The following is a 24,660-nucleotide window of genomic DNA, read 5'->3' as shown; positions in this document are numbered from 1 at the left end:
ATTGACAAAATTTTGAATATTTCATTCAGTTGCTGGATTAACGTTCAGCTTAGGTTAGACTACTAAACGCTAACCTCGAAAAAGAAAATCAAAGTCAGAAATTCTGTGCTACAAACAATATCCCTTATTGATTTCTTTATCACGCCCCTAAGTCGATTCAAGTCTGGTATTGTGTCCTCACTTAAGTGCCGGTGTCTGTTAGCCGCGAAATCCGGGCAATGACAAAGGAAATGTCCCAACGTACAGTGGGATAGTTTCGTTCCTAAAAAATTTTAAGGACAAAATTACAAAAAAAATCTTTAAAAAACCATTTAAATTTGCAGATAAAAGTGTTCTAAAAAAAAAAAATCAATTCCGCCTGAATTTTTATACAAAAATCCGCTAAATACCCATTTTGGGTAAAAAATTGTCAGCGTAGTTTTCCCCTCCTCCTGGCAACATTTGTGAGGTACTATGCCATGTAAAACTTTTCTCCAAAGAGATGTCGCACTGCGACACGCCGTTCGGACTCGGCTATAAAAAGGAGGCCCCTTATTTGATTGAGCTTAAAACTGGAATCGGACTGCCCTCATTGATATGTGAGAAGTTTGCCCCAGTTCCTTAGTGGAATGTTCATGGGCAAAATTTGCAATTCGCATTTCGAAATTGGCATTTTAAGTAAATTTGCTGTCGAGGCCTACAAATATTGCTTGGTGCAAAAATTGTTTTGCAAGTCATTGTGTCCGTCATGACAGGTTACAGCCTAATCGGAAAACATGCTGACAGACTGAAGGTTGCCAGCAACGACTTTTGCAGAAGCTATAGGGACATCGAAAAAGAAGAGTCTATAGAACTCCTTCTGTGTACGTATCCATTATTCTCATTTCCTTGAGAACCTATCTGATTGAACATTCGCAAGTTAGTGGGCTTTTTAAAGCATTCTGAATGGTTCAACGGTAGGAACTAGTAGGCATCTTCCTTCTTCTGTTCCTGTGGTATCACAATGGATGAAAAAGTCTCAGTGAGTCTGATGGCAATCTGCCACTTAAATCTAACCTATCCTAACCTACCCTCAGATTCAGGAACAATTTCAAGCCTACGGCTTGTCTACATAGTGTCTAACATCTGTGAGCTTTCCCGATACGCTTCTGAATGTGAAACTTCCAATTCAGTTTCCCGTCTAGGATCACTCCTAAGTTTTTGACCTTGTTCATACATCGAAATTATTTTATTGAGGAACACCTTTTTTAGAACACCTTTTTCTTTATTGTGAACAGGCACATTTCAGTCTTCTCTGAGTTAACATTGAGATCCCTAGGTCTAGCCCAGTTGTATGCCATCGCCAAGACCCTTTCGGCAATTGTGCATAGCTGATTCAGATACCCCTTAGAAGTGTTATACAGGTTCAAAATCCCTCCTCAGTAAGTATCCATAATAAGTTATTGATGTCACCCATAAGTTAAGTTAAGGTAAAGTAAGAGTGGCAGTCCTTTACAGACTCACTTAGACAATTTTTTTAAGTCCATTGCGATACCACAGTAGCTACAGACCAAGGCTTCTGGCGGGAATCGAACCCATGACCCCTACACTGGTAATCCAAGCACGCTACCAACTTGGCTACTGGGGCGCCCATTAGTGTGGCGATAAAATGCCCCCCTGTGGCATGCCCTGAGCCACTTTCTCCTTTATCTATATGTCATGGGACCCACAATTTATCCACCTGTTTCTTAGCATATGGTTTACCCAGTCTCTAGGGACACGTACCATAGCTCCAATATTATAGCAATTATTTTCTTTTATCCTTTGTTTTCCCAGAAAGAGATATCGGGAAAAGAACTCGACAAATGCGATCTATGGTGGAGGGTATATAAGATTCGACATGGCCGAACTTAGCACGCTTTTACTTGTTAGTTTGTTAAACTTTTCATTCGGAGGTATGGTGAGGAAAGATGGGACTGAGAAAGATCACAGTTCTGAGATATCTTTCCGGGTTTTCCAAATGTAGCTAATTAATGCATAGATGTTGATGTTATCGTAATCTCTAACTCAAAACACATTGCAGAAGTGTTATTGATGGTTATGTATTCAACCAATAATAGAGACGAAAGCCAACTACAATATTAGTTTGATATGAACTATATGTTATTACTACTGTCCGGATTTATTGATTATGTATTCAACCATTTAACCAATGATAGAGACGAAAGCTAACTACAATATTTGTTTGATATGAACTATATGTTATTAATACTGTCCGGATTTATTGATTGTTATATATTCAACCATTTAACCTATGATATAGACGAAAACCAACTACAATATTAGTTTGATATGAACTATATGTTATTACTAGTGTCCGGTCTATTATTTTCCATATGCGGTAATAATTTGTTGCGAAATTTCATTTTGTAAACATATAATGATTTCAGAACTTCGATTCTGCATGTTTGTATGGAAAATATCACCGCATATAGCAAATAATTGATTGCAAAAATTCCATTTTGAATAAAAATCCGAACTCTAGTTATTACGATCATTCTATAATCATAAGAATGACTAAACTGCCAACCCATAGTGAAAGAAGATTCTTCAGATAGAAGAAAGATATTTCTCGTATTATAAGTAGAATAAGTATCATATTGTATTACGAACAAAACGGAGCCGAAACATTTTAGGAAAGATCGAGAGGATGAAAAAATACTACATTGTTCATAAAACTTAACATACAAACTTAACATCATAAGATCAAAACCAATAAGGAAATAGTAGATTTTGATTCGTTCAACTTTAAAGTAAAATCTTCACAAATTTCCAGTTTATATTCTACAGTTTCTTTTTTATAAATTGTTTTACTTCAGTTTTATTATGAAGACCATGTTAACGAAATTACTTCCGAGAAAAGTGATACAGAACATCCAATGAAATGTTTAGACTTCCTCTACGTATGAACTCAATATTCACTTCTAATAAGAAATTTTTTACTAGATCTTCTTCATCTTAGCTTAGTCAGAATGACAAATTTTATTAACACATCATATCTGCTCATTGGTTTTAATATTTTAAATCTTCCTTCAACAAATCTATAACAAATTATCTTCTTCCCATAAGTTACATAAGAAACTTCAGAAAATATTTATTTCTTCAAAGTCTTTAAGGAATATCCTTTCATTGATAAATATACATTAATATATGTATATTTCTAGGGGAATATACAATTCAATTAAAAACTATTTAAAGGAAACTCAAGGATACATGCAAAATAACCTTAAGAACAAGGTTAACAAACAAAACCAAAAGAACAATATAATACTTAACAATACACATACATACATAGATACACATACATATATGAACACAATGGAAAAATAATCAAAAACATTATGTGTAGTTATATGGTAAAGAGAGAGAGAGAGAGTCAAAAAAGAAAAAAAAAACAACTAAATATATAAAACAGTCGTAAAAGTATCATTAGTGTTAAGTGCAATTTTAGTAAGAGAACAAAAACTTAGTGGAACTTAACTTTTGGTGGGCACTTGTTAGGCCACACATAGCTTAAGTGAAACTATCGAAAGGAACACACGGTTAAAACTTTAGTTCTTTTCATAATCATGTGAATTTTGAAACATAATCAAACAGTATGTAGAAAAAAAGGTAACAAAACGAAACAAGAATAAAAAAAGAAACAAAATTTGTATACAAACTATTTTGAGAGAAGGTATTCAGCCAAAAATTTCATCAAGATTTGATTTCTTTTTTCTTATGGTCGATTAAAAATCGCCATTTTTTTATGAATTTATTGAAAGCATTGTTTTTTTTTTGGATTTTTCGAAATAATTTCAAATTTTGTATACAATTTTAATCACTCATCAATTGTGAATTCAATATAACCACACATAATTTAGTTTGTCTTATTTAAAACATAGATTTCCATGATGCATTCATATATACACATAGTATGTCGATACGTATATATATATATTTGGTATCGTATTAGCATTGGGTTTTGTATTGACAGCTTCTACTCTTTTTGATCCTTTTGACGTTGATACACTTGTTTTTGATAATGTCCTTGTGTCCATGCACGACTCTTTGGTTTATCATGCTGCACATTTCAACATTATCATATGGACTGGATTTAATTTCGACATATAATTTGGAGTGGATGTTGTGTTGGATGAAAAGGTAGCTTTAGTGGTGATAGAGGTGTTGGTTGCTGTGGTACTTGTGGTTTTATGTTTTTGTAACAAATTCTATTTAGTATTGGTAAAAATCTAAAAAAGGGGATCAAAACAAATGTAAGGTTATTTAGTTTCCTTTTTGTGAAGTTCCAGAAGAAATTTAAAAATTTCAATAGGTTGTGGGGGGAGTGGGTTTTAAAGATGTTATAAGCCATATGCACATGCAGTTCAATTCATTGTAATAGAATTATTTCAAATCATAAAGCTTTGATTTCTTTCCATTTACCCTTGGGTATATGTATATACTTTTTAGGCTTGAAAACATATATATTGTGCAAATCTGAGCAATCATTTTTGTATGAGCAGATTTTTGAAGGAACTTTACTTTAATTTAAAACTTTTTTTTAATTCGACTTCAATTTGTTTTTAGCTTCAGATCGTATTGTTTCTTCATTTCAGGCAATGCAGGCTACTTTTTATATCCTACATCACCACTGTGGTACTGGGTATTAAAACGTTGTGCATTTGTTTGCAACGCTAAAAAGAAGTAGAACTAGACCCATTGATAAATATACCAATCGGCTTAGAATAACTTTCTGTTCGATTTAGCTGAAATCGGTTTCAATCACTTAATTAATTGATCTTATTAATTTATTAATTAAAACTGTTTCAATCACGATTATGGTAGTATCAATCACAGTTTTTAAAAAAGGTGATTGAAAAACTTTTGCATACTCAATTAAAAAAATTATTGAATTTTTTTGAAATTTCCAATTAAATTTTTAATTGATGCATTAAAAAAATGATTGAAATTTTTAAATTTTTAATTAAAAAATTGGTTGAAATTTTTATATTTTTAATTGATCACATTAAAAAAATAATTGAATTTTCCGAAATATCCGATTAAATTTTTCATTGAATCAATTAAAAAGTTAATTGAAAATATGCAAATGTTATATTAAACTTTTTGCGAAAAGAGCGATGTATAGGGTGTACCCTCTGTTTCGATACAACGCGGTTCACGCATAAAAACCTCCTGGAACATGAAATTGAGGTTTATGTTCGGGTCCATGATCCCTTCGAATTTTAAAATAAAGAGCACCGAGCCGGGCTTAGGTGTAGCTACCGACATTGACTTACAGTAATTAATGCATTTTTATTACAGTGAGCTTAGGGGAAGTTAACCCAACAGAAACACATTTATATAGAATAAGTTATAATTAGATTGATGCTAAAGAAGCCGTTTTAATATTAATGTCAATATATTGGTCATAAATAAGATTAGAATTGCGGCTAGAAATTTAAAAAGACCGTAAACAGACAGTTTTGTTGGGGAGTTCTATCTTCTATATATAGAAAGTATTTATCAAAATTACGAGCGGCTAGACTTTTTCAAAATCAAACAGTCATAATAGTAATAATAGCTCTTGAGTCTAGAAAAGTTTCCAATTCAATTGAATAAACAATGTTTTCGGGTACTCAAAAATTTGGGCAAATTTGCATAAATTGTTACTGGAAATTGGTTCGTGTACTTTTTTGGCCTGCAGATGAGAACTACTGGAAGTCGTTCGTGTACTTTTTTTTGCCTGCCTAAAGTGTTTGAGAGATTGGTAATTGAGAGCTTGCAAATTTCTACTGAAGATTTTTTCCCCAGAAGAAGTTTGCATTATGAAAACCAGAGAGTAAAGGCAAGTTTTACGTTAGGTCAAGTTAGGTATAAGTGGCAGTCTGCCATCAGACGTTTTCGTCCATTGTGACTCTATAGGAACAGAAGATGGAAGATGCCTTCTAGATCCTACCGTTGGTCGCTTTAAAAAGCCCAACAACTTGCGAATTTTCACATCCGCTGAATCAGACAGGTTCTCAAAGAAATGAGAACCTAAAGTGGAAATCCTTTTGACTGCCAGTGCGGGACACACACACCGGATGTTCTATAATCTCTTTTTCCTCGTCGTCCTCACAGCTTCAGCAGAAGTCATTACTTGCAACTTTAAGTTTGTCAGCTTGTTTTCCGATTAGACAGTGTCCTGTCATGATGGACCAAATAACTGAGACGTCTGTTCTAGCCAGTGACAGCAAAGCGTAAGATCTTTTCAAGTCTAGATTAGGTCGCATAGTTTTGAAATGCATACAGCCTCCTCTGTGTGACCATCTATCTTTCGTTGTCCTTCGTGCCGGGTTCTGAAAACTTAGCTTACAAGTCGCTGAAAACTTAGCTTACAAGTCGTTAGAGGCATACCACAGATTCCAGTTTTCCTGGTATGTGTAAGGTAGTTCCTAGTCTCGCAAACTCGTCCGCTTTGCAACCACCTGGGATATCTGTGTGGCCCAGCACCCAGAACAGTTCAGTCATCTCTTTGAGAGATCTGCGACAGTCGAGGGGGGTTTCTGCGTTCTGAAATACGTTCTCCAGGAATTTAATAGCTGCCTGTCTGAAAAGATATTTATGTCAATTGCCGTTATGACATTATATCTTAGCTATTCCACCGCTTCCTTAATTGCGAGGATCTCCGCTTGATGCACACTGCAGTGGTCAGGTAACCTTTTAGATATGACCAATTCTAGATCTTTAGAGTACACCTCAAAGCCCAAATGGTCGTCTAGTTTGGAACCATCCGTATAGAAGTCTATATAACATCTATTATCAGGGATATCGTAGTTGCAAATGGTTCTATTAGGAATAGTGGTACAGTACAGGTAGGCAGGTATCAATGATAACACAGTGTCCGCAGCCACTACATCATCAAAGATAAAGCTCCCTTACACTCACGGCTGTTGTCGTTGCAATTTGTCTAGCCACAATGTCCAGAGGCATAAGATGTAGCATTAAATTCAGTGCATCCGACGGTGTCGTCCTCAGTTCCCATTTATATCTTTTATCTGGTATGAACTTTTAAGACAGTATAAACTTAAATTTTGGTCATATCTCTACAATATTGGGAGTGAGAAGTTCTATTTTTCGTCCCAGTATGTAATGTATAGAAAATTTCACCAAAATCGGCACAGATTTACATATAGGTCCCATATATATCTTTTATCCCACATGACCATTTAAGGCCGTAGAAATCCACAATTTTTGTCCTATCGTAAGAAAGTCTTACAAGGTTTTCTATTCGATGTTTCAATAGGCATGCAAAAATCTAAATCTGACTAGATTTGGATATAAGTCCAATATAGACTAGTTTACATTTAAATTTGGTATTTTATTTTGTGTAAAAAATGGCGGTCCTTGACTTTGACATTCCTTTGGTGGCGAACACATGCGCTAATGAAATATGCAATACCCATCTCATTATTGTCAGTGCACTTCTCTCTGAACTATGCTTCAGTAGCAACAAACAGATAATTAAGATAATTGTTCTTACTCTGTTGCCAGACTGATTAAAATTGTTAATAAGATGACAATCGTACAGGATATTTCGAAGCAAACATATAAACAAACACACACACACACATATAGTGTGTACATAAGCAATCAACACAAATGATATGATCGAATTAACATGTGAATGTATTTATTGTTACACACACGTTTATATCCCTACATGCATATGCATATTGAACACAAACACATATGTACACCCTAGACCATGAAAATTAAGTCATACAATTGTACACATATCGATTTCCTTTATAATTCGTGGTAGAGCAGCAGCAGGAGGAGTAGAAATAAAACACAGTGTCATTATGGCATAACCACCATATAACAGTCTGCAGTCGTCTGAGGCAAGGACATGAGCATGGGCGTTGGGGAGTTTTTCGCGTTGCGTTACGTTGCGTTTGGTTGCCTGGATATTTGTGCGTATAATTTGCTTATGGTAATGAGTTTTTATTACCATAAATATATGCATGGAATGTTGTTTCAGTTGTCGTTGTTGCCTTCATTATTGACATTCACGAGAATGTTTCTTCTGTATGGTATGGTATGGCGGCTCAGTTGGCCCAGCATTATGGTATTTGTATAGCAATGCCGCCACTACAGACTCCTACATATTGTTGTTTGTTGTTTGTTGTTTTTGTTGTTGGTGTTGGCTTTATGAAAAGCGGTAGAAGCATAACAACAGAATAGCAATAGAAAAATTATTTTTGCTTAATTTGCTTGGATTGAAATAAAGAAATGCAAGGATCTCCCATGGCAACAGAAAACAGAGAATTTTTATTGTTACTTCCACCCAAGGTTTCCAACGTTTTTATTGTGTTTTCATACAATTTCACCTTTACAAAGAAAGTGGCTTCCAACTAATCGGCACATCACAACATGATGAGACAACATTCACAGAAATGTTCGCTTAATTTACATCAATGTGGGCGATGAGCAAGTTTCTATGTAAACTTAAGAAGAAGATGACAATGACAAGGACACCTTCGCCTGGATATGTTACTGTGATAACCAAATTCGTGCGGGTTGAATACAAAAATCTATCTGTCTGGATTTGGGTGAAAATGTGTGAGGTTTTACACACTCCTCTGTTGCACAAAAATTTAAGAATATGTCTCGAAAAATAAATTTGACAAACTAAAGTCTTGTCTGATTTTCTAGAATGCCAAAAAATTAAAAAAGTCTTTAAGAAGTTGCATTACCTTGACCTTTGCCTATTTGGATGATCAGAAGTTTGAACTCCCATTAATGGATTGAAAAACACCCCCAACTGTCGCACTTCCTTTAAGGCGAAGACTTAACAGTTGAAAATTCACCTTTCCAGAATGTCGGGATTCAAATAGTTTCATTGTTATTTGTGGGTATGCTGAGCAAGAGGCGATTTTTCGAGTGAGATTATGAAGTGTAGATGAAACGAAAAAATTAATGTGCAGAGAGAAGAATGAGTGCCAATAGTGGTCCGTCGAGTCTATGCATACATGACCGCGTATGTAGGATTTCATTGCGTCCTCCCTCCGTCGAAAACCAATCACATTTCTGGGGAGATTTCCCAGAGACACATTAGCTAGTTTACCGAGGTCGAAGGAAAACCGCCTAAACTTGTGTCCCTGTAGGCCCGAATTTATCTAGCCACAATGTCGAAAGGGCCTTCGTAGCGCAGATATTAGAATGTCTGCCTACGACGCTGAACGCCTGGGTTCAAATCCTGGCCCATTAGGAGGAAATTTTAAGGCGGTGGTCGCACTCCGTTGCGACTTGGCTATAAAAAGGAGGCCCCCTTATCATTGAGATTAAACTTGAATCTGGCTGCACTCATTGATATGTTGGAAGTTTGCCCCTATTCTTTAGTATAACGTTCCTGGGCAAAATTTTACTATGTCCAGAGTCATTAAGTGTAGCATTAAATTCAGCGCAAGAAATAGAGTCGTTCTCAATGCGGCTGTGAAACGCAAACAATCCATCTTTAAGATCCGGCTGAGAATTGAAAAAGTAGGTGGACTTTTGAATCGTCGTCCACCAGACTACAACACCATATAGAGTTTTAGGTCTGACAACTGCAGTATACACCCAGTGCATGACATGCGGTTTAAACCCCCAACTTTAACCAATGGCTATCTTGCGGGTGAATAGGACAAGAGTTGTGTTTTTTTCCATTTCCAAAATGTTTGATTTGAAGTTTAATTTCTTGTCCAACATAACACCCAAGTATTTCTGTTCTACTGTCGGATTTACGCCTTGCCCACTTCGCTGTCGCACGTAGAGCTCTCTCTACCTAAGAGTGCCGGGATACATTCGCTTTAACGCAAAAGCCACGTTATCAGCTTAGGGGGTAAACCTTCTTGAGGTATCTCTGTACTAACCCAAGCCTGCTCTAATGCACCTTTTAGTAAAAAGGTTAGGTTAGCTTGAAAGGAGGGTGTGGATATTAATCAGCCCCTTGCCACTAAGGACATACACTTGAGCCAGTAAGCCGGCTAATTGTGTGCTCTAAATACTAAAAAGAAGCCTCGAAAATGAAAATTTAACAAAACCCCTATTTGTTCTCCTTACCAGGCACAGTGTTGCCCCGGCCTTTTGTGGCGCCAAAAACTTAAATCGAGGAATCTTGACTCTGATACAATTTTTCCAACGAATCCATATCTGTGACATCTTATTTTGTCACAAATTTTACGTTGAAGAGTTTCTCGGAAAAAGGTGTAGGCAGCAGTAGTTATGTTGCTTCTTCAACAAGCCGATTACTAGCTAAGGTGTAAGTTAACCACCACCGCTATATCATTTCTCCCACTCTGTACTTGGACCGCCCATGCTCTGTGTTTCAAAGTATGAGAGCAGTGCTTAGTAGCATTGCAGAGCGATTGCTGGCCGATGGTTGAAATGAGCATCCAAGTATTTTGCTCAAGGCTGAAGCTAATGTGATGATGGTCAGAGAAGCCGTAATCATTCTAATTTTCCACACATATGCTTCCACTGTTATTCTACTTCTTTTCCTAGTTCCTACTGTTGTTGCTATTGTTTTGTTATAATACCCTCTACCATCGGATGGGGGTATGCTCCCAAGACCCCATAAAGTATATATATTCTTGATCCTCATGACATTTTAAGTGTATCTAGCCATGTCCGTCCGCCCGTCTGTCTATCTGTCCGTCCGTTCGTCCGTCCGTCTATCCGTCCGTCTGTCCGTCGAAGGAAAAACGGAGTAAAGCTAGCCGCCTGAAATTTTGCACATTAGTCTTATTAGTCTAGGTCGGTTGGGATTATAAATGGGCCATATCGGTCCAGGCTTTTATATAGGTGCCATATAAACCGATCTTCGGTCTTGACTTCTTGAGCCTCTAGAGTGCGCAATTCTTATTCGATTTGGTTAAAATTTTGCATGACGTGATTTGTTATGATATCTAACTAACTGTGCCAACTATGGATCAAATCGGTCCATAACCTGATATAGCTGCCATATAAACCGACCTTGACTTCTTGAGCCGCTAGAGGGTGCAATTTTCATCCGATTTGGCTGAAAATTTTCACAAAGTATTTTATTAGGATATCAAACAACTGTGCCTAGTATGGCGCAAATCACTACATAACTAGGTATAACTGTCATATAACCCGATCATGGGTCTTGACTTCTTGAGCCGCTAGAGGGCGCAATTCTCAACCGATTTGGCTGAAATTTTGCATAAGGTGTTTTGGGATGTCTTCCAAGCACTGTGCTTAATATGGCACAAATCGGTGTATAATCTGATATAGCTGCCATATAGAACGATCATGGGTCTTGACTTCTTGAGCTTTTAGAGCGGGCAATTCTCATCCGATTTGGCTGAAATTTTGCATGAGGTGTTTTGCCATGACTACCACCAACTGTGCTAAGTATAGTTTAAATCGGTTTATAACCTGGTATAGCTGCCTTATAAACCGATCTGGCATATTGATTTCTTGAGCCGCTAGAGGGCGCTATTCTCATCCGATTTGGCACAAATTTTGTACAACGGCTTTTCTCATGACCTTCAACATACGTATCTAATATGGTGTGAATCGATCTATAGGTTGATACAGCTCCCATATAAACCGATCTCCCGATTTGGCTTTTTGAGCCTCTACAAGGTGCAATTCTTATCCGAATGGACTGAAATATTACACAATGAATTCTACTAAGGTCTCCAACATTCAATTCATTTATGATCCGAATCAGACAATAACTTGATATAGTTCCACTAACATAACAGTTTTTTTTTTTCATTATTCTTAGTGGGTTATGTTAGGCCCCTCCATATCCTTCTTGAAGATGGAAGTTATCTCTTCTAAGAGATATCGCGCAAAGAACTCGACAAATGCTATCGATGGTGGAGGGTATATAAGATTGGGCCGGGCCGAACTTAGCATGCATTTTACTTGTTTTTCGATTCAGTTGTTTCATACATCAATAGCAAATTACAATAATATATCTATAGCACATATTTATAATGTTGACATAACAAATGCATGTAAAATCTGTTTTTATAATACAATGTTTTTATATAATTGACTATTTCCCAACAATGGAAATAACTCTGGTTTTTTGTAGCAACAACTATGTATTTTTTTTTTTAATTCTTCTCTTATACCATGTTCTTGAGTTATGATGTATGTGAAATGATCTTTGGATACAGATGTAGAAATCATTCAATATGCCTTAATATGATAATGATTCCAATGAGTTGTTAGAAAAGTTTTTGTTTTTCTTCTTGAAACTACCATGTTTTTGTTTTCTATGTTGCTAAGAGGGGGGATGGGCGGGGGAAAACTTTAGTGTAACGAGTGTAGAGCCAACAAACTACAAAAAAGCAATTGTGATGTATACTTTTCTTAAACTGAGAAGAGAATTCGAAAAAAAGGCCTTTTTGATTTGGAATTTGGAAAATGTTGCCAGCATTTAATGAATGAGCAGCTTAACCACAGCAGCATTGAAATGCCAATTGCAATATGCTAGTCGTCGCTGATTATTTGATTGATTGATAGATGGTGCGGCATATTTTTTTTGGGCAATTGTGGTTGGTGGCTGTTTCAAGTTTACCTGAGAAATTGTAATTATTGTAGTTGTTGTTGTTGCTGTTATAGGGAGCTGTATTATAGGAGGGTATAGTTGAGTACCTATTGGGGCCATCTACCAAACTAGGAGTCTTGTATTGTTGTTTCGACATATTGTAGTTGCTGCTATAGCTGTTGCTGTTGTACATGGACTGAGTTCTACGAACTAGAATTTGGGGGTGTTTTTTGTTTTTATTGTATTGGTTTAACATAGCATGTTTCATTTATATAGAAATATACAACAATTTAAGGTATTAGAGAAAATTTTTCAAAAAAAATCAAATCTAAACCATAAACCAATAAAAGGAGTAAGGAGGAGCGCAACAAAAATTTGTAATTTCAAAATTTCTAAAGTGGAAAGAAAAAAACGAACAAAGCAAGCTTAGCGGAATAAGGGACAGGCCCTTTACGAATTCTAATTCGCTTTCTAGGTGTATTAGAAAATTTCACAAATTTTAGCCTTGGGTTAAAGCAGAATTTTGAGTAAAATTTGTTGTTTGATGTTAATTTTCTTTTGTGGGTGTTATTGTTTGGAAAAGCTTTTCATTTGGGGCTTTGGTTTTTGTTGTTGTTATAGTTGTTGTTGTTTTTTTTTTTTCATTAAGAAGGTTAAAAATATTAGTTTAAACTTTATTAAGAAAAAAATTGGGTTCTATTAACAAGAGAGAAAAAAATTATTCATTATTTATAATTAATATTCTGTTTTTTTTTTAAATAGTATTCGACTAATGAAAATCTAAGAAAAAAATTTATTCAACTACTTTAATGGATATATTCAAAAATCAAATGTCTTGAATATATGCTTCCTTGAAGTTTATCACATATCATTATTATTCACTTCGGTAGTTTCTTCTGAATTCTTTCATCAAACCCAATCCTCTTGATTTTGTGTTAAATCTAAATCATCGCTGTCAAGCAGTTCATAAAGCTTACCTTGTCCTTGACCAACATTGGAGCGTGGCAAAGTGGCATAGGGATTGCCAGCTGGAGCGGTTGGCTTGGGCTGAGTTGGTGGTGGGGCACTCCACTGTTGGGGTTGGGGTGGGAAAGTAACTGGCGACTTGGGAGCAGCAGCTGGTGGAGCACCATAGGGACGGGCATAGCCTTGGTTGTTAACCTGCAAGCAAAAATTTATACAAAAATGAGAAATATTTAAACAATACTGTATGGAAAATTCAAGAAAATTTTAAAATTATTTGGGAGATATTATTTTAAAAGAAACATAACATGAGTATTTCCTTAAGAGTTTAGGTTTGGTTTAAGAATGTGTGACATATTTGAAGTCAAAGATAACATAGGTTGAGATGAGAAATGGAAGTTTGAAGTCAAACTGCAGAAGACAATTTTTGTCTATTGTGATATTACAGCAGCTATAACACAGATGGGAATTGAACCCATGAGACACTACCCAGGCACTTTTAGTAGTGTAGAAAAATAAAAATAGTCCTAAATAGTTACAGTTCTAAAGAATGCTAGGAAATTCAAAGGAATTTAAATCACTTCTGAAGTGGTCTTTCGCTCTGCTGACTTTGTTTTAGAACAGAAAACTCTCTATATAGTAAGAAGTAATTTTTCGAGAAGTTGGCATCCGTGTTGCCATTTTGGTAGGATATTTGGTATATTTTTCCAACATATCAATACCAAGTTACTGAACAAGTAAAAACGTGCTAAGTTCGGCCGGGCCGAATCTTATATACCCTCAACCATGGATCGCATTTGTCAAGTTCTTTGAATTACTTTACTTTACTTGGCTATAACAGAATATTTGTTCCACTATCCGAACGTAGAATAGCGTTCCAAGCGCCTCGGTCTTCTGCACTCATTCTAAAATCTCTGACACCAAGTTTCGGGCTTTTGGTCTTCCCGGTCTGCGTGTACCACCGTGTTTGCCTTCAAAAGACTTCTTTGCTGGAGCTTCTTCATCCATTCTGACAACATGACCTAGCCAACGCAGCCGTTGTATTTTGATGCATGTAACTATGCTATCGCCGTCATACAGCTCATACAGCTCGTGGTTCATTCGTCGCCTATATTCTCCGTTAACGCAAACTGGTCCATATATTTTACGAAGAATCTTTCTCTCAAATACTCCAAGCACTGCCTCATCTGCTTTCACAAGTACCCATGCTTCAGAACCATATAACAGCACGGGTAGTATCAGTGTCTTGTATAGTGCAATCTTCGCCTGTTCTTTGAATTACTTTCTCAAATATATATATATATAGATTTGAAATGGTCTATATCGCTTCATATTTGGACAAAACCAACAGTATTAATCTATCATTCGATTTCTTTGTCTCCTCCATATTTGCTCCATTTGGTTGAAATTTCACATGTAAAGTACACTGGCTCGACTGGAGCGTGATCGACCAATACTAATTTTGAGGCCACCTTAGCGCAGAGGCTAGCATGTCCGCCTATGACGCGAACGCCTAGATTCGAATCCTGGCGAAAACATTTTCAGCGATAGTTATCCCTCCTAATGCTGGCGACATTTGTGAGGAACTGGGCCATTTGAAAAAATGATATGGGGGCCATGTATAACCTTCTCCCCAAAGAGTTGTCGCACTGCGGCATGCCGTTCGGGCTCGGCTTTAAAAAGGAGGCCCCTTACCATTGAGCTTAAAATTGAATCGGACAGCCCAATGTGGCAAGATTGCCTGCTCCTTAATGTTGTTTGTTGGACAGCAATAGAGATAAGTGCAACATAAGGACTCTACAACGGGTTCAGAGAACATATTGTCACTAGACCCCAGTGCCTAGATATACAGCCCATAGACATACAAATTAAGTATAAGTTGGCCAATGCGGCTATGAGACTAAAGGTGGTAAGAGAATGGATAGGGATAGTCGAGGCGACGATAAGAAAAGGATGAAAGAAGTGGATGCGAAGAGGTTTTGGATCGGATACCCGAAACGATACTTGAGGTCGAGTGCGAAGCTCTACTGCCACCAGAATGACGAAACTTTGGTATTGCCATCTGGATGGGTCAAAGCTAGAGGACATAGTAGGCCTGGGTGCCTATATTAAGAATCCAAATATTCGAGGTCTGTTTTCTACTACCTGACCATTACACGTTTCTGCAGACGGAGATCCGGGTGATCACGAAATGTGTGGTAAGAAGATACAGGCTACCAATAAAACAACAACAAGTAAAACGAAAAATATTACCTTTGTTGTTCATTTCATATTGGGTTTGTCTTTGTCTTTACAATCTATCCGCAATAACACAGTCCACTTCTACTATAGAAACCTCACGACGAGGTCAGACATATTTACTGGCTATCAGGGTTATAGCCCACAGTAAGGACAGCAACGGTCTTAGAGTGTAAGAAAGAGATTGACGCCCTCTCAGTGGATGGCACATTTGGGTATACCATACCGGATGGGCACGGTACGGTGTTAACGACGAGGTCAGACATATTAACTGTCTATCAGGGTTATAGCCCACGGTAAGGACAGGAACGGTCTTAGAGTGTAAGAAAGAGATTGACGCCCTCTCAGTGGATGGCACATTTGGGTATCGAGTGCAGAGTATGGCGGAACAAAAAGGCAGACGAATTGGCCCTAGGGGCCAGAGGACTACTATCCGTGAACTTAGTGGAAGCGAGGGCTTTCGGGGCGACTAACGTCCGCATATTAAAACTGTGAAACAGTGAGAGGGTCGATACAATGAAGAGAATCCTATGCGGTATGCGGATCATGAGCAGACGATGCTATTGGAAATAAAGTAGGAAGGAAGTTAGTATGGCTTTTAATATGTCTTCGGGTCACATAGGACTACGAGAACGCTTTAAAATAATTGGTGCATCAAGTGTGTACGCCCAAAGAAATTAAACGTTTGGAATATTTTTCCGACAAACAAATCCCTTTTCTAAGGAAAGTACTATTTTTATACTAAGTGTGTAACCTTTGCCTCCACAGTTGAATTTTAGTTGTGAATTTGCAACTTTCAAAATTGTGAGTCATTTCGTTTACGGCAAAACTTCAACGTACTTCTTTTATGGTAAAAGATTGATGTATTACGCGAAAGTTCAAAAAAAAAAAAATGTTTTTGTCAAAATTGTTTTGCTTACAGCAAAAAGAGCTTTGTTACACGAAAAGTTTAATTGTTGACCTTGTTTATCGCTTATGTATCTTTCATTCGTCAGAAAGGGAGGGAGAGAAAGTGCAGAGGCGTAAACTCAAACGTCTCATTTAGTAATGGAAATCTATCTTTTGCATGTAGGGAAGATAATTAGACGTTGAAATATTTCCTATGACAATTTCCGGCTTTCCCGGCTGACAGACTCTGGCAATTGAGTGGAAAAACGATAACAGATCTGAAGCAACTTGCGGCCATGGAATGGAAAACTTTTAGAATTTTGTAAGCAGCAAGGAATTCTCGACTTTCGGATTCCTTTCCGGATTTAGTGCGCTCATCAAATAACCCGCTGTATCAGGTTATTTGCCAATTTGGACCATACTCGTTGGAAGTCGCAACGAAATATTATATAGAGCGGCTGGACCACTTTTAACCGCTCTTAACCGAAATTGAATTGCACTTATCCGAACTACGCTTAACTGCAAATTACGGATAAGTGAAGCAAAATATGCTCATTTTTAGCGTTTCACTTATCGAATTTCAACTGTGCTTGGTAAGGCTCAATGACCGTCCTACAGCGATATTGTGCCTTCCCATTAATACTTATTTTATGGTCTAGCTGATTAATAGTTCAGCTCAGAAATATGTTTAAATATGTCCGTTGGGTAGGTGATTTAAGAGTAAAAAATTTTCATGGATTACATTTTCGCTGTAAATTTATCTTGATTAGTTTGAAGTTTCTTAAGCAACATTTTTTCTGTAGAACATTTTGTTGCATTATATGTTGAATAAATATTTGTAAACATTTTGAATTTACTCATTGTTTGTATTACAACAGAAATTGTTTGTTTAAACTCATATGGAAATACTCATATGTTTCTTGAAACCCATAAACATGCTTTAGACAAAGCAACATGTTTCCAGAAACATTAGAAACATCAAATACCATAGCATTTTTAAACTTGTTTAGAAACATGTTTCACGAAACATTATGTTGCCTCAGCACATGTTTATAAGTTGGGGGAATTATATACAAGAAAAAAAAATAAAACCCACCAATGCGGTTTCTATTTTTCAAGCCTTTTGTTTCAAATTTACTACCACAAAACAATTAATAAGGTATAAGGTGGCATGCAAGTGTTAACAAATAAGAAACATGTAGCTAACAAATAATTGCTCTAAACATAGTAGCTCTACACTCAAAAGCCTCTCTTCGTCTTTTTGGCATATTGAACATAATCAAGGAGCTTGCAGCCCAGATAATGATTATGATGGCCTGTTTGTGGCCTGCTGGCCTGCGTGCCTAGCATGCATGCTGCTACAAGTATGGCTAGTGCTATGACTATACTACTTACCTTGTAGTTGACATTAGTGCCCTTACCCGGTGGCACAACGCTACGTATAACATTGCCCGTTAGTGTTACATACTCGAATGGCTTGTCGCCGCCACCAACACCATTGCCGTTGGATAAGTCTTGCTGTTGTGCACTTACACTTGGCCCCGAAGAGGCCATTGTCGAGGACATGTCGTTAGTAACCGGAGTGGTCGTGGTGTTGTTGTTGTTCTTGTTGTTGTTTTCGGGATTGTAGGTGTTGTTGCTATTAATTAGACTCTTATCTACAATTGGAATATTGCTACAAGGTGTAGTGGTGGTGGTGGTGGTGGTGATGGCTTGGGAACTTCCTGTTCCTGCAGTTGGTGCAACCTGACATGAATCAAATTTCAACTGATTATTGAGTGTGGCTGTTAGGATGGCAACACTGGGTAAAGCAGCAGTGTTATTTTCCTGGACATTGCTGTCACTGGTGGTGGTTGTAGTGGTGTTGATGTTGTTGGTGTTGTTGTTCCAGGGGAAATAATGTGGGGTATGTTTTGGTGTTACAAAAGGTTTGGGTGTATTATTACTAGCGAAGGTGTGCTTGTTGTTGTTAATGAATGTATTGTCACTGTCCATGTTCATGTTCATGTTCGTGTTGCTGTTATAAGGACTTGTGGTTTGATAGGGTTCACTATTGTTGTTGTTATTGTAATGCTGCTGCTGCTGCTGTAGGGTTTGGTTGTTGCCATTCTTGTTTTGGGTCAACAATTTATTGGAATACTCTTTCAAAAACTTATTATAGACCTTATGTGTACTGTTGTTGTTGTTGCCTGTTGGCAATGTATTGGTATTATTGGGTGAACTTAGGACACCCACACCGCCGACACCGTTGCCATTGCTGCTCTTCGTGTTGTAGGTGTTCTTGTTGCTCTCATTTTGTTGTGTCAACAATTTGTTGTGCTGCTTCATTCTATCGATATACAAATCGGCCGAGTTCTTATTATCCTCGGGCATGGGTGGCGGTGGTGGGGGTGGGGGCAAGGGTGATGTTACATTATTGTTATCACTGCCATAATTCAAGGAGCACGATGATGAGGATGTTTGTCTTGAGTGCATGGGTGATGTACTGCCATAATGATCCAAAGATATATTGGAATGCGTTTGATTTTGCATCATCGGGGAATGGTTGTTTATCATAGCAGCACCGCCGCTGTTATTGCTGTTGCCTTGATGATAAGGTGTCGGCGATAGGGAATGTGTAGAGGAATGTGTTGTATTCGAGCCGGATGACATTGAGGACAAGCTGCTCAATGTGCGTGTGTGTGGCGGAAGTAAGATGCTGTTGTTAGTTGTGTTGTTGTTGTTGTTATTGCCTTGTTCTTCATATTGTTGCAATTGTGTGGGTGATGGTGGTGGTGGCAAGGGTAAATCGTTGAGATTCATTTCTTCTTCTAGCTGCTGATGCTGCTGCTGCTTATTTAGGGCGTGGTGTGTTGGTTGGTTGGGGGGGGGAGCATTTTGAATTGTTTGGAGTTTTGGTTAATTAGCAAAGTTAGCGATGCCAAGCAAGCGTACATTTTTTGCATTGTTAAACAGTTGTGCGTGTTTTTGTTTTATTTCACAATATTTTAAAAACAATGAAAATAAAAAAGAGAAACAACAACAACAAATAAATTAAAATTAAAAACAACAGAAAAAAAACAAGAACAGCAATAACATAAAGTAACATGAAATGAACATGTGGCGCTACAATAATTAAGGCAAATTATGTTAAATGTGTGCTTGCCGCCTAATGCAAAACAATGGGAATGCCAAAGGAGTCCCTAGGAGTGTTTCTATTAAATTATCAAAAACGAAAAAAAGTTGTGACAACTTGTGGTTTAAGCTAAACTTTGAACAGTTTTGTAAAATTTAATGAAATATTTTGGACAACATATCAATTGTTGGACACATAACTGAAGCTAGGACATATTTAAATAAAGAGGAGGCCATCGAGGCGTGAGATTTTCAGGAATATGTACATTAGACAGTCCCACACTATAAGGTGAATTTGTTTCGCAAATAACGCAATACCCTCCGCTTTGTCCTATAGATCATAAAGGAGCAAAATACAAATTATAAGGACGATCGGTTAACATAAACCTGTGCCGACACTACGTTCAATGTTGGATGTAGTTCTTTCTTAGTTGTTGTAGTTAAGAGTTGTCCTTGCATGAACATTTTATAGAATGTTTTGTTACCCATGCGAAAGCTTCTGCTAAAAGCTGCAAACGCAACATATGGCAATGGCTTACTTCACTCCCAATTGCTTTATGAAAGCGCTCATTATCCGAATGATATAGCGGATCAATGACAAGCCCTGAAAAATTCCGCGAAATCCGTACTAGGTTACCAAAAGCCCCCCTTTAAGAAACCCATGTTACAACCAAGAGAGTCGATATGCTACTGAAGCCAAGAAGTAGTAGATAAAGAAGAGGAATAGAAAATAAAAGAGAGAGTGAGAGAGAGAGAGAGAGAGAGAGAGAGAGAGGAAAAACGGCTATTCCACAGAAAGAAAAAGGAAACGGAAAGACGTGAGCTTGAACGTTTTGAGATGTAAAGGAGTCAGAATGAAGTCAGCAGGAGCTGATGGGTTGCCAGCTGATCTTTGAAAGATAGATGGCGACACTTTGAAGAGGTGTTGGCATAAACTTGCGAAGTAACTTTGTTAGCAGAACACATACACGATAATTGAAACCTCAGTATACAGGGTAGCTGATACGAACTAATACCAAGTTCACACTGGCATATCTGGCAAATTAGAAACGAAAGACACATGCCATTTGTTTTATTGGCAGCACATTATATTGCTAACAAGCCACCAAAAACATTTGCTTCTAAGTTTATTTAAAAAGGAAGTTCTTTTTAATGGAGTTCAAGCGTAAATAATGTAATGAAAGAGCAAAGGAGTTGCTGCGCTTGCCCGAACATGGTGAATTTCCTGGTCTCTGAGAAAACTTTCCCAATTGAGCAACTCGTAAGCTCCAAAAATGATTAGGGTTACTCAACCGAGTGCTCGTATGAGAGTTTGAGTCCATGCACGGCCGCTATTTTTCCATCTCAAGTGATGGTATCTATGGAAGCTATGAATGCCGATGGCCGCTCTCTAATCGTTTTCATCGAGCCTGGCGTCAAAGTATTATCGGGGAAAGCATTTTGGAACCTGCTTTGATGCCATGGAAAAGCAAACATTTTGGTCATAGACCATAGACATAGCAACAAGTCTCGTCACCGTTACATAAAGCAAGTGTAAATCAAGAATGTGTATACATATCATGTTCTGCACTTCATTGCCTGTACTTCACGCGGCTGTCTAATTCATTAGATGCCAACCCGATGGACTTTTCTATTTGAGCCATTTTAGAGAGCAAGCTAAGAACTTAACAAGAAGTACAAGAACTTTGGATACCCACCCCTGCTTGAACCCGTCCCAGTTATATCAAATTATGGCCTGATCTAGGCTAAATCCAGCACTAACGTCGAGGATCTAATGTAACTCATTGTTCAAAAATTCATTGAAATAGGGTAAAGACCGTAAATCGGGAGTTAGATGTGCATGGCAGCTATATCCAAATATGGTCAGATCAGAACCATACTCTGCACAGACGACGAAAGGCCTAACACAGCTCAAAATTTTAGCTAAATCGGGTAATAAATGCGGCTTCTATGGGCCTTATATTTTACATCAGGAGATCAGTTCATATGGGAGCTATACCAAGATATTATCCGATCTCAACTATATTCGATATGAATTTGCAGGGTCCCAAGGCTACCTACTGTACCAAATTTCAATCGAAATTGGGCAGTAAATGCAGCTTCTATGGGTCTTTGACTTATTGACCGATCTGAATCTTATGCGGCAAGAATGTTGAGGGGCTTAACAGAACTCTATGTGCCGAATTTCAACAAAATCGGGCAATAACTACTGGTAAAATTTATGGATCAGTTTGCATTGATGGAGAATATCGGAGTTGTGTGAACCATAAGCCATATTAAGCATAGTTAAACGAATCAGAACACTACGATTGCTATGGCTAGGTCATATTGTCAGCATGAATAAGGAAACTCCAACTTAGAAGTATTTTCAGGGTAAATATTGTTGTATCACAAAAGGGAGAAGACCAAACTCCGATGGATAGACCAAGCGGAGGCGCCCAGAAGCTCGAGGAGCTTAAAAATCTTTCCTGAGTTCGGCTAGTGGAACAAACTTTCTTTGATAATCATCAAAGAAGAACAAGAAGCCCAAAGATGTCCTTAAGGTTGCAATATTCTTTCTCAGCCATTAACAATTAGTTTCATGTTTCCAGCATGGAATTTTCAAGTTTATGTTCTCAACATTAAACAAAATTTTGGAACTGTTCATTAGGCCATTGAAGACCATGATGTAAATGCAAATTGCAAATTTTGCCCATGAACATTCCACTAAGGAACAGAGGCAAACTTCTCACATATCAAAGAGTGCAGTCCGATTCGAGTTTAAGCTCAATGATAAAGGGCCTCCTTTTTATAGCCGAGTCCGATCGGCGTGCCGCAGTGGGACACCTCACAAATGATGCCAGCATTAGGTGGGGAAAACCACCGCTGAAAATTTTTTCTGATTCTAAGAGTACATCCTGGCGTACTCTTAGAATTTTTTGTGTTATATCTAAAGTTGTAAGACATTGAAGCGACCAATAAAGAATCTCAAAAAAAGTTAAACCTTTTGATTTCATTTGTATCGTGAGATTTATAAGAAATATTGTTTCGATTTATCAAAAAAATGTTTTTATTAGAAAACCACTGTAACGCGGAGTTAAGCCTGTCCGCCTATGATGTAGAACGCCACGGTTGGAATCCTGGCGAGAACATAGAAACAACTTTTTGCAGTGGTTATCCCCCCTCATCTTAGCGACATTTGTGGAGGACTATGCCATTTAAAAACTTCTTCCCAAAAGAGGTGTCGCACCATGGCAAGCCGTTCGGATTCGGATAGAAAAAAAGTTGATCCCTTATCATTGATGTTAAACTTAAATCGAATGGCATTATTTCTTTGTTGGGTCTTCAAGTCCAATATAAATATTAGTCACGTTATCACTTTTCAGAATTATAATTTGCCTATGGGTCATTTCAATTTATTAATTTCTGTATAATAATTGAAAACAAAAATCACTTGGCAAAATTTGTTGTCACACTTTGGAGTGTCGGCTTAAATCACGTTTTGCCGATAACCTTATGAGCATGCACATTTTTAAACAAATTGTTTCATAACTATTAGGTCAAGGTCGTTGTTAGTTAAGTGATAGAGATATTATTCAACAAAATTGAATGATGATAAGATGTCACATTAGTCATTTGAAAGAAAACATCACTAATTTAAAAACCACACAAGAGTATTCCAATAATATTCCTTAAATCCTGTGTTCTCTTTCTCTTTAGATTTTTTTTTATCAAATTTTTTTGGTTAATTTCAATTATGTAATCATTTGCAGCATTGATATCGTATCGAGTGTATTGGTTGGGTTAATAATGACAAATTTACTTTACGCAAAAACTGTATTTCTTTGTTACAATTCAAACAACACCAATAGGGTAGTGTGTATCTTTGTTGTTTTTATTTTTGTTTCGTATTTTAAAACTAAAAAAAAAAAATTTGGGAGTGGGAAAAAAACCGAAAAAAATAAACGCCGAATATCACAAAAATTTTATATAAAAAAATATTTTTTGTTTTTTGTATTTATGAAATCGTCGCACTTTGTGTTTTTTTTCGAAATTATATTTCAAACGAATACCGCACCCGTACCGAACCGTAAACGTTGACTATAAAGAACAGAGAAGAAATCAGACTAAATTTACGTTAAAATTGAATGACAGTATTAAGTACATATCGTTCACACATCAATACACACGGATAGGGAGGTGCATGCCATACAAGCAAGACCTCAACAGTACTTTACCCACACTTGCATACCTTGAGTTGTGTGTATATGCAGCAAACAAGGGACGTTCACACTTGAGGCCCCACGTGAGATACTCTACAGTCGGTCTAGTTGATATTAAAAATAATCAAAATTCAAATGTCAGCTGTGAGGCCAACAGAAATTCGACGAAAACACTTCCTTGAAGTAAAGTAAGGCAGTCATTGCACTTGTTGCCCTGTGAACCCCCCTAGCAGCTACAAGTTACTTCAATACTGAACTTTAATGTATGATGTTTTCCTTTTTTTCTTATGTTTTTTAAATAGAACAGCTGTCCAAGCTAATTTTTTTAGTTAACAAATATAAAAAAAGGAACTCTTTGTTGAAATAGCTTAAGAAAATTTTTGGTTTTTTAATACGGTTTGGTTTTTTCTTCTCTTTTTGGGGTGAGACCAAAATAAACCACTCATTTGTTGCCAGCACTGCTATGTTGATCAATATCCATACACCTTAGTTTTTGAAGATTTTTGGTTTATTTTTTTTTACAATTTCTTTTTTTATTTTGGTACCATTCGATTGACTACAAGAAATTTCGAAAATTTATTTATAGAAAATGCATTTCTGTCGAATGACTAAAAAGTCAAGCAAAAACAAAAAAAAAACGATTAAATTAAAGGTATAAAGAAGCATTGGCGAACATGAATGTCAGGTGCGGTCAGCAAAATG

General features: G+C 37.1%; 1 protein-coding gene and 1 long non-coding RNA gene across 2 annotated transcripts in view; both read right to left on the bottom strand.

Moving 5' to 3' along the window:
* LOC106089457 (PDZ and LIM domain protein Zasp) overlaps nucleotides 1-24,660 on the bottom strand; it is a 538,225-nt gene that overhangs the window by 21,244 nt on the left and 492,321 nt on the right. The window contains exon 11 of the mRNA XM_013255315.2: nucleotides 13,531-13,714. Within this exon, the coding sequence (XP_013110769.2) occupies nucleotides 13,531-13,714 (184 nt within the window). The remainder of the gene's footprint in view (nucleotides 1-13,530; nucleotides 13,715-24,660) is intronic.
* On the bottom strand, nucleotides 18,226-24,333 carry LOC131997822 (uncharacterized). The gene is made up of 2 exons (XR_009398441.1): nucleotides 23,559-24,333; nucleotides 18,226-18,388 (listed from the first exon to the last, which is right to left on the bottom strand). It is a non-coding gene; the product is annotated as an uncharacterized LOC131997822 (long non-coding RNA).

The sequence above is a fragment of the Stomoxys calcitrans genome, chromosome 5, assembly GCF_963082655.1.
Source record: "Stomoxys calcitrans chromosome 5, idStoCalc2.1, whole genome shotgun sequence".
In the NCBI taxonomy this organism is placed as follows: Eukaryota; Metazoa; Arthropoda; class Insecta; order Diptera; family Muscidae; genus Stomoxys; species Stomoxys calcitrans.
Note: the sequence above shows the minus strand (reverse complement) of the source record. Positions and strands in the feature narration are given on the sequence as shown.